Source organism: Bos mutus, chromosome 15 (assembly GCF_027580195.1).
Source record: "Bos mutus isolate GX-2022 chromosome 15, NWIPB_WYAK_1.1, whole genome shotgun sequence".
Classification (NCBI taxonomy): Eukaryota; Metazoa; Chordata; class Mammalia; order Artiodactyla; family Bovidae; genus Bos; species Bos mutus.
Window position 1 is genome coordinate 16999882 of NC_091631.1, and position 13854 is coordinate 17013735.

The following is a 13854-nucleotide window of genomic DNA, read 5'->3' on the forward strand; positions in this document are numbered from 1 at the left end:
TTCAAACTTAATTTCATAAATTCTTGAAACTTTCTATTTGGGACAACCTCAGACATGATCTAGTTCAACCTGTTGACTTACAAATGAAGAAACCAAAGCAAGAGCATTTAAGAAACTTGCCTAAAGGCCCATGGCCAGTTAGCCATGCCTGGAACCCAGGTCCCATCTTCCTGCAAGTCCCTATTATGGATTGCTTTGCCATGTAATACGCTGGTTAATTGGCTGTCTCCCCCAGAAATTATAAGCACCAGCTTAGAACACCTGCTTGTTCATGAGGAAGCGGAGGTTTAGAGCTTAAGTCATTGGTCACCGAGGTCACCCAGCTGGCCAGTGAAGGTATGAGATTTGGAACTTGGATTATTCCCATTCAGAAGCCTGTACTTTTTATTCTACTAGCCTGTTTTCCAGTCTCAGTGACTTAAAGATATCTCCTTTCTCAAGAAAGAAGGAACATCAATGGTGGATGCAGAACAGTGGTGTAATAACAGGAAGTCAAGGGGCTCATACACTAACCTGCTGTGTGAACTTGGACCAGTCATTTGACCTTGCCTTGTACTGTGTCTTAAGCAGCAAGACTGTGGCAGCCTCTAGTGCAGTGCATGGCACCCGGGATGCCATGGAGATCCATATGGAGTTGAAAATTGTTGACTGTGGGAAGCCCTTTTCCCCCAGTACCACATAGCCACCACGTTCTTTACTTCTTGTTTTCCCTCTCACAGGACACCTCAGTGGAGAGTCCATCACAAGCCCGGAATCCTGTGTCTCCCTCCCCACTCAGGTGAGGCGTGTCCTCAGGTCAAAATGAAGAGATTGCCTCTGTTTTCACAGCTTCAGCAGGGATCACCGGCTCTATCAAGTGTGAATCCACTGTTTGCTTTCCTTTTTGTCTCTCTGTTTGCCATTGGAAAAGTCCATTAGTGCTGAATGACAAGACTAAATAGTCAAGGGGAGAACAGTTGATGTGTTAATAACTCTTGGGTAAATACCATTTGTTATTGTCACCACTGAGGCTTTCAGAGACATGGCACCATTCCGGGCCCTGGACTGGAACTGTCGTCTTGTCAGCTCCCCGTCTTTCAGCAACCTGGAAAGACAGGTTTGGAGAGGGAAGGAGTCTGAAAGGGATTGGTGAGCAAAAGGAAGGGAAGGTATGGGAAAGAAACAGGGACTCTGAAAGCAATACAGAGAGTGAGAGAGAGGAGGGTAGGCTCATATACGTGCCCACACGTGCCTCAGCACACACGCACACACACACACACAGTGATGCCAAGATGTGAAGTCAGAGAGCTGGTGATTAATGGAATTTTTACCAGATTTCATAATCTCTTATATTCCTTCCTTCCCAGTGCTAGGGATCTCTGCATTCATCACTTAGCAGCTCTGACTTTGTTCCTTTGGTTCCACATCTGCTCTTCTACTGACATCCAAGATGTGCAATTTGTCCTACTGAGCCTGTCTGGGACCCAGAGGGGAGGTGATGTTGAAGAACCAGTGTAAGATTCAAAGGGTCAGCATAAGAAGGTCACATGGCATTACCATGGAGGTCAGGAGAAAAAACTTTGTAAAGGATATCTCCATGTTGTGGAGGATGGTGGAATCCACAATCAGGAAAGCTCACATTTGCATGAAAAGATTCGTGAACAGAAAAATTGGGAAACTGGCTTCTGCTCTTAGTTAAGAGGCTGGGTGACCACCTTGGGTCTGTATATTAAGTTCTCTGCACTTGTATTATGGTGTGTGTGCTAGCATGCTCAGTTGCTCTGTCATGTCCAATACTTTGCAACCCCATGGACTGTAGCCTGCCAGGCTCCTTTTTCCATGGGGTTTTCTAGGCAAGAGTGCTGCAGTGGGTTGCCATTTCCTCCTCCGGGGTTTCTGATGGCAGTTTAAACCAAATGATCTTCCAGCTCCAAGCATCTCTGGGACTGAGATCTTAAGGCAGATCAGACACTGAATACTCTTTGAATCACCATCTCTGGCTAGGAATGATCAAGTATGACTTTAACACAAGGTAAAATGGCTTGAAAACAACCGTGTTGGTTAGAGATCATTGGGTTCCCAGACTAAAGACCTTAAATACCTATCTTAGAGTCGTCACAAATTTAGTAATAATTCGTTTACATTTCTTAGTGGTTAATTCTTTTCACAGCACTCTCCAAGAGAGGCAATAGAGCATCAGATTGAGACACCAACTCTGGACTCAGCCAGTGTGTGCGTGCATGCTGGGTGGCTTCAGCTGCGTCCCACTCTTCATGACCCTATGAACTGCAGCATGCCAGCTTCTTCTGTCCATGGGATTCTCCAGGCAAGAAAACTGGAGTGGATTGCCATTTCCTACTCCAGGGCATCTTTCTGACCCAGGGATCAAACCGGCATCTCTTACATCTGCCTGCATTAGCAGGTGGGTTCTTTACCACTCAGGCAGAGGTTCAAATCTCAGCTCTGCCACACACCGGCAGGGTGAAGTCAGGTAAGATTCTTTGCCTCCCTAAGCCTCAGTTTCCTCAACTACGAGATGGAAATAACAGTGAACCTATCTCATGGGCAAAGATTTAAAGAAACAAATAAATAAACAAATGCAAAGTGTTTAGCACAGTGCCCATCTGTATAAACCCTCCATAAATATTAGACTCTGTCCACTCCATTCCCACAGCACTGCTGTGAATTAAGTGTGTATTTCCATTTAGGAGAGTAAGAAACTAAAAAATGGAGAAGTTAAATGACATGACCACAGTCTCCAGCCAGTTAGAGTTGAAGCCAGGACCAGAAAGAAAATAGCCTGTTCATCCCTCATATCATCACAAAGTCTCTAAACTGAGCTTTCAAGAGCCTAAGCTTTGAGGGTGAGAATGTAAAGAGACGAGGGTAAGGGCTAAGGATCTTATCTTGGGGAACACATGTCGTTAGAAGGATGGGAAGGGTAAGAACTGAAGAATGAGGAAAGCAAGAGAAGAAAACTGTTGCAGCAAAGGAAATGCATCTTTTCCAAAGTAGAGAGGGAGGTCCACAATATCAAAAACCATGAAGTCAAAAGAAAGGTCTTGGAATTCGAAAACAAAAAAAGTCCTTCATTTATTCAACAAATATTCATTGAACCAGATACATATGTTAGGCACATCCTAACGCTAGGAATATGTTGGTGAATGTGGTGGACAAGATACCTGCTCTCTTGAAGCTTCCATTCTAGCAGGGAATATAAATACTGTAAGAGTAACCTAATGTCCTAAAAATATAATTTCAAGCAGTGATAGTTCTAAAAAGAAGATAAAATAAGGATAGTACAATAGCAAGTCATGGAGAAGGTGGGTGAGGATCTAAAGCTCAAGTGATTAACAAAGGTGGCTTTAGGAATCTACCAACCACAAGGCCGTCAAAAGTGTATTTTAGGTGAAGGGAACAACTGAAACCAAGTCCCAGAGGTATAGATGAGTTTGACTATGACCTTCAGGGGGCATTTTCAGTGACTTGAACAGGGGCCAGATTATGGGTTAACAGAAGAGAATTGACACATAAGGAAATAGAGTCCATAGGTCAACTGGGCTTCCCTAGCGGCTCAACAGTTAAGAATCCACCTGCTAAGGCAAGAAACACAGGTTCAATCCCTGGATCAGGAAGATCTCCTGGAGAAGGAAATGGCAACCCACTCCAGTATTCTTGCCTGGGAAATCCTACGGACAGAAGAGCCTGGCGGGCTACAGTGCGTGGGGTCACAACTGAGTGACTAAACCACCACCACCATTGGTCAACTACTCACTCAAGAAGTTGGTCTTGAAAAGTAGGAAGAAAATGGTATTCATGGCATTTATAGCTGACAGTGGCAGTATCAGCTATTCCTATTTTGGACGTTTCGTTTCCCTTCCTATTTCAGTGATATCTCCTCACTACCAAAATTTTCAACCAGAGAGCCACATTCTTGGAACATTCACATTATAGATGGGGAAACAGTGGCTGACTTTATTTCTCTGGGCTCCAAAATCACTGCAGATGGTGATTGCAGCCATGAAATTAAAAGACGCTTCCTCCTTTGAAGGAAAGTTATGGCCAACCTAGACAGCATATTAAAAAGCAGAGACATTACTTTGTCAACAAAGGTCCGTATAGTCAAGGCTATGGTTTTTCCAGTGGTCATGTATGGATGTGAGAGTTGGACTATAAAGAAAGCTGAGCACCAAAGAATTGATGCTTTTGAACTGTGGTGTTGGAGAAGACTCTTGAGAGTCCCTTGGACTGCAAGGAGATCCAACCAGTTCATCCTAAAGGAGATCAGTCCTGGGTGTTCATTGGAAGGACTGATGTTGAAGCTGAAACTCCAATACTTTGCCACCTCATGCAAAGAGCTGACTCATTTGAAAAGCCCCTGATGTTGGGAAAGATTGAGGGCAGGAGCAGAAGGGGACAACAGAGGATGAGATGGTTGTATGGCATCGCCAACTTGATGGACGTGGGTTTGAGTGAACTCCGGGAGTTGGTGTTGGACAGGGAGGCCTAGCGTGCTACGGTTCATGGGGTCACAAAGAGTCAGACACAACTGAGCGACTGAACTGAACTGAACTGAACTATAAAATATTTGTGGGACTTGGAGATAAGCATACTCAATTCCTCCCACTCCAAGACTCCACTGACAGCATGGAACTTGTTTGCACTCGTAGATAACTGTCACCATTCCAGCAAACACAGAGATATTTGCTTTGGATCTTTATTAATTTTTTGTTCTCTAGAATTCAGGGTCACCTCTGGTTTCTAAGGCTTAGTGGATCTTATTTCACTGTTGATTATTTTTGCTCACTACCCTTTCCCCTTTCCACCCTTACCCCATCCTCCCAAGTCAGATTCTAGAGCAGTGCTGTCCATTGGGACTTTCTTTGATTATAGAAATGTTCTATATCTGTTTATCCAATAGAGAAACCTTTAACCATATGTGACTACACATATGGTAGTGCAATTAACAAGCTACATTTTCATTTACATAATTTTAACTAACTTAAATGTTAATCACCACATGTGGGTAGCATCTATAGTTTTGGACAGACAGATATTTCTAAAGATTAAAATTCAGGAGAGTTCCTGTTTCCCAAAGAGGAGACACTCTGCAAGATCTTCATGATTACTGAGAAATGTGTCAGTGCAAATAACTCCCAAGGCAATGAGGGAATTTCTCTTCCTTGGAGAAAAATGGAATTTATATAAAGTGGGCCGAGTTTGATGTGCTTGAATATTATCAGCATACTAATTTGGCCTGAAAATGAACATACTGCTTCTTGTAGCTCAGAGAGGTAATCTCAAAAGATCATCATTTCCCTAATAGTGTTTCAAAGGGTGCTGATTTCATGAAGTCTTCTTTGATGAAAAAGTTCCATTGTCAAATAAGCTTGGAGAATTGGGAACACTTTTTTACCTCTCTTACAGATTCACAATGCACGTCATAACACAAAGGCTCTGGAAAATCCCACAATAAATAACTCTGTAATACATCATTTGACTCAGTACTATTTCCTCAATGTCTTTAACCATGAAACTCTGTGTGTGTGTGTGTGTGTGTGTGTGTGTAAGACAAGACATTAGTGTTCTGACACACTAGAGAAATGTTAGGGTTATGAGTATGGACTTTGGGGGAATGCCCTGGTGGCCCAGTGGTAAGGACTCGGTGCTGTCACTGCCACAGCCCCTGTTAAGTCCCTGGTCAGGGAGCTAAGATCCTGCAAGTTGCCTGGTACAGCCAAAAAAAAAAAGAACGTGGACTTTTGGAAAAAGAGAGCTGAGTGAACAATACCAGTTCTACCAATTACTACTAACTATGTGACCTTAAGAAAGCCACTTAACCTTTCTGACCTTCATTTCCTTCAGTTGAAAATTGAAGATAATATTTATATATAACAGGAAAAAAATGGAAATTATATAAAGCGGGCCAAGTAGATTAAATGCAATGTAGATTGCATGTAGATTAAATGCAATCATGTATACAAAGAACACATCCCAGTTCCTGGGATCAACTGCTTCTTCCCCAAGTTATTTTCATTGTGACTTATGAACTTAAGTGACTGAAGGACTGCAGACTCCGCACCCCCAGGAGAAATATGCTATGAACTGGTAGAACGCATGTCCTGCCTGGAAATATTTTTAAGTGTGGTATTGGAAAGCTGGATGTGACAGTGGTCTTTCCCGCCTCCCTTTGTTCATCCTTCACCAAGAATGTACACTCAGCATTGAATGGCTTCCTGCAATTTATTCTTAACAGAACAGCTAGAAGGACCCTTTCAAACCAGCAATGGAGCACGGCATTCCTCTCTGGCTCCCCATGTCACTCAAACTAGAGCCTTCAGCATGGCCTCCAAGCTCTAACATTATTTCCTACTATTGCTGAGTCTATCTTGCAAACAGACTACCCTCCTTTTCTTTGGATATCTCAGGAACAGGTGTTAAGAACCTCAGGAACTTTGCATTTGAGGTGCCTCCAATAGGGTGCCATCCCCTTCCCCCCCCGCCAGCCCCAGCTATCTCCACGGTTCCTTTCCTTCCATCTTTCCTAACCCTGCCAAAAGTTGCAAGCACCCCCCATACTCCAGCACACTCTACTCCACTCCTTGCTGTACATCTCTTGACTACACTTCTGATACTCCATGTTGTGTTTGTCAATATCTTGTTTCTTGTCTGTTTCCATCCAATAGAACATAAATGTCACGAGAGCAGAATTTTTTTGTCTCTTTCATTCTCTGCAGTAATTCAGCGCCTAGGACAATGCCCGGCCCGTAGGAGTAGATGCTCAGTAGATGATTATTGAGTAAACACATGCAGAAACTGCCTACGTTGTGTTGCTACAGACTAAGTGCATTCCTCTAAGCCTGGTTTTGGATGGCTTGTTGAAGCATCAAACACACGGTTACAGGCTGGTCTCTGTAATTTTTATTAGTGTTTTCTGGGACCCATCAAACAAACAAACAAAAAAAAAAACCTGTATTTTGAAAAAATAATTCTTTCATAAAACAGAAATACTCAGTTTTAATTTAACGCAGTTTCAAGGGCAAGGTTTCTGATTGTTAAAAAAAAATAGCGGCAGTAGGGTTGCTTCCCCAAAAAATGTCAACCCAGAAGCCAGATGGGAAGAAAAGCAAGAAATAGGTAGACAGTTACAGAAAGATTAATCCCAATTAAGCTAAACTCATGAAGGCTTACACATTTCAGTGGTTTGCGACACCCAGTCTCAACACATTTTTATTCAATGTTCTCTCTCTTATTCCAGAAATGGAATCCTGAGAAGCAATGCTGAGGCTAATTCAGCTCACGTACTTTCTTTCACACAGGAAGTAGCCATTCCATGGGCTCCTCTGGAGTTTCTTACACCCCATATAGTTAGATAAACTCCTCCCGAAGATGGTTCCATGCTGTGCACACAGGTAGGCACTCAACAAACTTTTTTTTTTAACTATAGAAGAATAATATAACTGCCTTTTTCTCTTACTATTTTAACTTCTCCTATATTTTATACATTTGAAAAACAACACACTTGAAAACTAAAATCTAACATGCATGACTAACCTTATCAAAAGATCCCTCAATATTTTTCAAAAAGAAAAAAAAATACAAACCAACCCCAAAATACTAAAACTTAGAACTGCTTTACACTTAAATAGAAATTTACATCATATAAACATTCATAATCTTCATCGTTTAAGACAGGTTCAAGGTTCATGACTGGCTTCTCATATACCGGGTAATTCTCACAGTTCCCAGTGAGGTGACAGAATTCTCACACAACATAGGCTGATTTGCAGAACCAAATAACCTGTTTTGGTTTTATTTCAGCACAGGTAGGAAGGCAAAGTAAAGAACCTCACAGTAAAATGTTCATCTGACAGATAGTAAGTCCTTGAAGTTTTGGCTGTTGTGCTCTTTGTCCAGTAAAGAATCAATTTATATCACAATTATGGATATGGGCTCCCAATCCGAGGAGTCTTCCAGAAGACATTTATTCATTACCTCATCATATAGTTACTAAGGACCTATCTCATGTAGGTATTGAAAAAACAGTATTGCTAAGATATCATCCCTGCCCTCACAGAGCTTACAGTCTAGCGAGAGAAGAGTTTGAAAAAGAACAAGCACATTTCAAAGAAAAACTCACTGCCCTGGTCTGTGCTGCTCAGAAAGCAACTTCCAGAAGTTGTAGGCACGTTGCTGGGGGTCAGGGCTTTGCTCGTTTCATCAAGTCAATTATCTAGAGGCCCCAGATGATCTGAATCTAGTAAAGTCTTAGCAATACATTTCCTTCCTCAGGTTCCCATGCAAAAATAAAATAAGAGCCCAAGCCTTTAGTGTAAGAGGGGTTTAAGGAGGCCATGTGTAGTGATCTTAGGAGTGTTGGCGCAGATGAGAGCTTCTCAAGTGAGAAGCTGTGAGTTGCCAAAAGAAGGGGGCTTCTCAAGTGAGAAGCTGTGAGGTGCCAAAAGAAGGGGGCTGGCTTGTTGCTGAGATGTTGCTCTCCCTTGCAACACTGGGGTGGGAAAGATTCTGTTCACACCCCAGGTTGGCATGGCTCAATTACCTTGAGTTCTCCAAGTCACGAATAGCACATAGAAAATGCATCAAACTCAAGCCAAGACAATAGAGATATATGCTGAGAACTTAATACGCCAACCTATTTAAGTAGGAACCAGGTGCCAAGAAACCGTCACTTTCAACAAATAACACAATCTGCTAATTATCTGCAGTGTTCCAGTCAGTACATCCCAGACTTACTACCTAGCAGGGGTTGCTCTTCAACAGAGAGGGTGAAGAAACAGCCAAGACCAATTTGGAGGAACAGGAGAAACTTACAGTTTTGAGGAAGGGAGAGCTCAGAGAATGATCCAGGCAGCTTAGATGATGAATAGGCCAAGCCAGAGGACAGCAGAGAGCAAATTAGCAGATGTCTCTTAATAACTACACACAGACATGCAAACATTCACATGTTTACATTAATTCAAATATCTGGAAGTTTAATCTCTTCTGTGGAAAGTATGGTCAACTGCTGGGAAAGCCTCAGTTCTATAGCCTTGCTTGGAGAGCAAGGTTTGTCTTTCTTGTGGGAATGTCTCAGATTTGTGCTGCTCATCGTCCTTCTAATGAGAGCCATGATGGCCAGTGACCTTGGAACACAGCTTAGTGAGATGAATGACCTTCTGAAGGTACAACTGAGTTGTTTTTCTTTCTGCATGACTTGGTCACCTCCAGAGGTGCTACTCAGCATTGTCAAAGTACAGATACTGAGGAAAGCCTCTAACTCCTTCCCGGCCACAGCTCCTGAACTGAGTTTTCTGTCTTTCTCTTCCATCTTCCTTCCTCTCCATCCTTCATTTTCCTCTTCCATCCTTTCTTTCTTCTTCCTTTATTCCTAAGGAAGTCTTTTTTTGTTCGTTTGTTTAACATTCCTCTAGATCCAAATCTAGGCAAGACAGCATTCACTTTGGAATGAGTTAAAATGCGACAGGAAGGTTATCCCAAAGAGGAAAGATTATAAGAAGCAATATCTGCGAATGTGTCTCCCTGGCACTAACCTCTCTCTGTCGGTCTCCCTCTCTCTCCTCTGTGTTCCCTTCCACAATATTATTTTTTCTCTGTTTTGTCATTCTACTGAAAATGTGTTGTATTGTTAGCTCTTGTTTAAGTTATCTGATTCTAGCTTTCATCTGGGGTTCTGAAAAGAAGTCCCTCTAGCGATTTAAACTCACTGTCACAACATTTTAAAAATGAAAAATAAGTTGACTTTAAAGTCTTCACTCCAGGGATTTTTGTTGTTGTTGTTCTGAGAGTAAATCACCATCTTCATCTTGACTGGCTAAACCAGTGGTTCTCAGTCAAGGGCAATCCTCCCACCTAACCAACCTGCGGGACATTTGGCAATGTCTAGAGACATTTTTGGTTGTCGCAACTTTGATGACCACAGTGCTATTGGCATATAGAAGGTATAGGTCATAGATATGCTAAACATCTCAAAACACACACTACAGCCAAAATAATACACAACGAAGAAGAATTCAGCCAAAAAATGTCAGTTGTGCCAATTTTGAAACCACAGACAATGGGAATACAAGAGAAAACTCATCATCTCCTTTTCCCACTTATTTTTTAAGCAATTAATATAAAAATAACCAAGGCCAGACCTTCTCTTAAATAACCAAAAGTAAGCAGAGGTGGCAATTGAAGTTTTTCACCAATGAGTCGAGAAGGAGGAGGGAAGATAGACTTCACCCCAGGTAAATCATTCCTGAATGAGTATAAAGCCCCCTGCACCATTATTCTTCTCTGATTTAAACAGGAAAGTTATGTGATTATGCAGTGATTACAGTCCACCCTGGACTGTGGAAGTCCTCAGTCTCCACTCGCTCACGCCTGAAGGTCAAGGTAAACATCCCAAGCATCCTTCTGGTTCATCCCATCAATCTGAGACCCTGAAGTTCATCCTGGCGACCACATCCACCTCACTTGAGGAGGCCACATGAATGCTTACGTGTGGAGGACACGTCACCTTTTCCTAAATCATTTTGCATATAAAAACATTTAATGCCCTCTGATTATTTTTCTTTCTCTTAACAAGAAGCACAAGACTCTGTCCTTCTTGCAGCAGAAAAAAAGTTCACAATAGAGTCAAAAATTACAACCAGACACAGCGTCATATTTCACAGAAAACTGTGTACGTTTGTTCCCCATATAGGACATACTTCAAAAGTAACAAAATCATTTTATCAACTGTCATGTTCCTTCTTCCTGTTAGAAGTAGATGTATTTTTTTCCCCTCGTGGTACATAAATATCAGAAAACAAGTAGTCTTTGAAATATTTACGTCCGGGAACTTCATGGTTGGTTATCATTTCGGGGGTTATTTAGCTTTATGTTCAGAGGTGTCAGCAGCTTCAGTTTTCATTTTCCCTCCATCCACGTGCATTCTTGCCAAATTTATATACCAGTCTTCGTCCATCCACACGTTCCAGAATTTCTCTTTTGTAGTAATATCTGTAACAAAAGACATTGCGTAAGGGGCCTGGTCTAATTAAGATGGCTGCGGGAACAAATGGTCACGTGGTCTTATCATGTTCGGAGACGTGAAACTCCTAACCTCATGGCTCGGCTGAGTTTTTCGTAGGTCATGCTGCTGTTGTTTTTCTTTTTCCCCCATAGCTGGGCCACAGCCTCTGATTTCAAGAACCTGAAGATGCCCTCAGACCGGTCTTCCCACTTGATTAACCCTGGATTCTTGTCTGGGTTTAGCAGGATGTCGCGGATGAATTCCCATAAGTGAGTCCCTCTCGGATCTGAGGCCAAGTGGAAAAGAAGAGTTTATTCACAGCTTAAGTCACAGCGAAGAACAGCTCGAGGAAGCCTAGAGTTGAAACATCTTCCATCAAGTAAGAAATACTCAATACCTTGCTACCCACCAATGACACCATGTCACAGCATCTCCAGTACTGAGTATTTAAGAATGAACTAGCAGAATTTTTTAATTTTACAAGTCAGAAAGCTGAAGCATGGAGAACTTAACTGACTTGACCAAAGTCACACAAGCAAATTAGCGGCAAAGCCAAGACAAAAGAATAGGTCTTACCTAGAGAACAGATTTGTGGTTGTCAAGGGGAAGGGGTTGGGGATGGATGGAGTGGGAGGTTGGGCTTAGCAGATGTAAGCTGTTATAGATAAAGTGAATAACAACAAGGTCCTACTGTATGGGACAGGGACCTATATTCGATATCCTATAAATAAACCACAATGGAAAAAATATTTTTAAAAAGGATGCAGAGGGAGGGGATATATATATATATATAGATATAGATATGACTGATTCCTGTTGATGTACAGCAGAGACCACCACAATATTATAAAGCAATATCCTCTGGTAAAAAATAAATAAAATAATAAAAAGAATGTGTGTGTATATACATATATATATATAACTGAATCACCTTGCTGTACAGCAGAAATTAACACAACATTGTAAATCAATTTCAATAAAAAAACAAATGTAAAAAATCAGTCCTAGATCACCTAGGCTAGTGGGAGTATCTTCAAAATATGGTTGACAGATTGCTGGGGACTCATTTCAACTTGTTACTTCCCAGGAGAACAATGCTCAACCACTTTTATTTATTAATAGGACCTCAACCAATTTGACGGCTGCAACCCAACAATTGTGTGTCAGCCAAATGCACAGGGTTCTAGAACTCTTAGGCCTAGAATATATTGCGGTGGGGTCTCACGGGGGTTGAGGGAGTCAATCTGAAAATAAAACAGCAACTGTAATGACATTAGCAACCAAATTCAATTCTGTCCCCATTGGATTTGTGACACACAACTCCCTCCCCAAGCCCCAATTAGCGAGGCTGTGTTCCTTCAGTCCTTCAGGATGACGTGGAGTAGCAGATAGCAAAGATGTCCAACCACTACAATTTCCAGATTATACCACCTCGATCTCTTTTCCCCACCAACTCCACATCTCTGATATTTCATACACTTTCATAAGATTTTATTATTGGGGGAAATATAGCTCCACAAAAGCACTGCTGATGCTTAAGAATAAATAATATTTCTTGGAACAGTAACTCAACAAAAGAAAGAAGCCAACATTCAGCAAAAGAAAAAAAGAATATACCTCAGCTGTTTCTTCCCACCTTTCTCCTCATCCCATCCCTTTTTTTTTATTTTCTGGAGAAAGGGAGATAGCCCACCGCATGCCTGTAAGAAGTTCCCATTCACAGAGGTCTCAGTGTTAGAACAAATAGAACAGAGTGAGGAGGAAATATCCATTGAAATTCTACTTTGAGAAACCACTGCAGAGGGGTTGCTTGGCCAGCAAGTGATGCCTCTCTTTTCACACCCCACCCAGTCTGAGGTGAAGAAATGCAGGCAGCAGGAAGAGGCAGTGTTTGCCTTAAAACTGGTGGCCTCCAGCAACCCTCCACTTGAACGAAAGGAATGGCCAGGAGGCAACTGAAAGCCAGCCAACTTACTGTGCTTTTTGGTGTGGGGCTTGGTCGGGTGGTCTTGCTCCTTTTTCGTATCAGGTGACTCTGCTAAAGAGAAGACAACGAGAACTGCTTCATTTCCCTGTTTCCTGCAATTGTCATCTCCATTCGTCCATTCATTTCATCAGGATTTATTAAACACCTACTACATGCCTGGCACTGCTCATGTAGTTGGTCATGATCAAAACAGAGCAGAGATGATAAGTGCTCCAGAGAAAACATTTCAGGATAAGCAAAAAAGGGTAGACATGTGGGAATGGGAATAATTCGCAATTAAATATAAGGTGGTCACAGAAGAACTGATAAGGGGACCAGAAGGGTGTGAGGGAGACAGTCACACAGAGAACTTGTGGAAGAACCTGCTGTGCCTGAGAATAGGAAGTGCAAAGACCCTGAGGCTGATGTGCACAGAATAGAAGGAAGCCAGTGTGGCTGTGAGCAAGGGGCAGAGGGGAAACAGTGACGTTCAGATCACTAAGGCCTGATAGGATATTATGAGGATTTTAGTTTTTATTCTGTGAGAGATAAGAAGCCATTGAAGGATTTATGTCATCAGTTGTTTTTTTTTTAATGAAATACCAAAATGTAAACATTTAAAACAAAGAAAGATGACTTTTAAGCCAAAGGAGTGCCTTTTTTGGCATGCAAAGTTACATTTTAATCAGCCAGACAAAGGTGCCATTGACTGGCCTGAGCTCAGCACAGAGAGCCACAGTGGACTGTGGAAACACAAATTAGTTTAACAAATGACTCATTATGGTGACCCTTGAGATTATCAACAAGAGAAAATTACAGAGGCAAATTTGTGAAATAAAACTTGTTTAAAAAGAAAACTAAATGACTTAGCAGTGTGTGTGTGTCTGTG

At 41.9% G+C, this 13854-nt stretch overlaps 1 protein-coding gene and 1 long non-coding RNA gene across 4 annotated transcripts in view; both read right to left on the reverse strand.

The window, feature by feature from the left end:
• The window catches only part of LOC138990988 (uncharacterized), a 426908-nt gene that overhangs the window by 299298 nt on the left and 113756 nt on the right, over positions 1-13854 (reverse strand). The gene's annotated exons all lie outside the window — the stretch shown is intronic.
• EHF (ETS homologous factor) overlaps positions 6887-13854 on the reverse strand; it is a 43899-nt gene continuing 36931 nt past the window's right edge. For all 3 annotated transcript variants that reach the window (XM_070383571.1, XM_014476746.2, XM_070383569.1), the window contains exons 7-9: positions 12975-13037; positions 11090-11285; positions 6887-10986 (exon numbers count right to left, since the gene is read on the reverse strand). In XM_070383571.1, the coding sequence (XP_070239672.1) occupies positions 10887-10986; positions 11090-11285; positions 12975-13037 (359 nt within the window). In that variant the 3' untranslated portion in view covers positions 6887-10886. The remainder of the gene's footprint in view (positions 10987-11089; positions 11286-12974; positions 13038-13854) is intronic.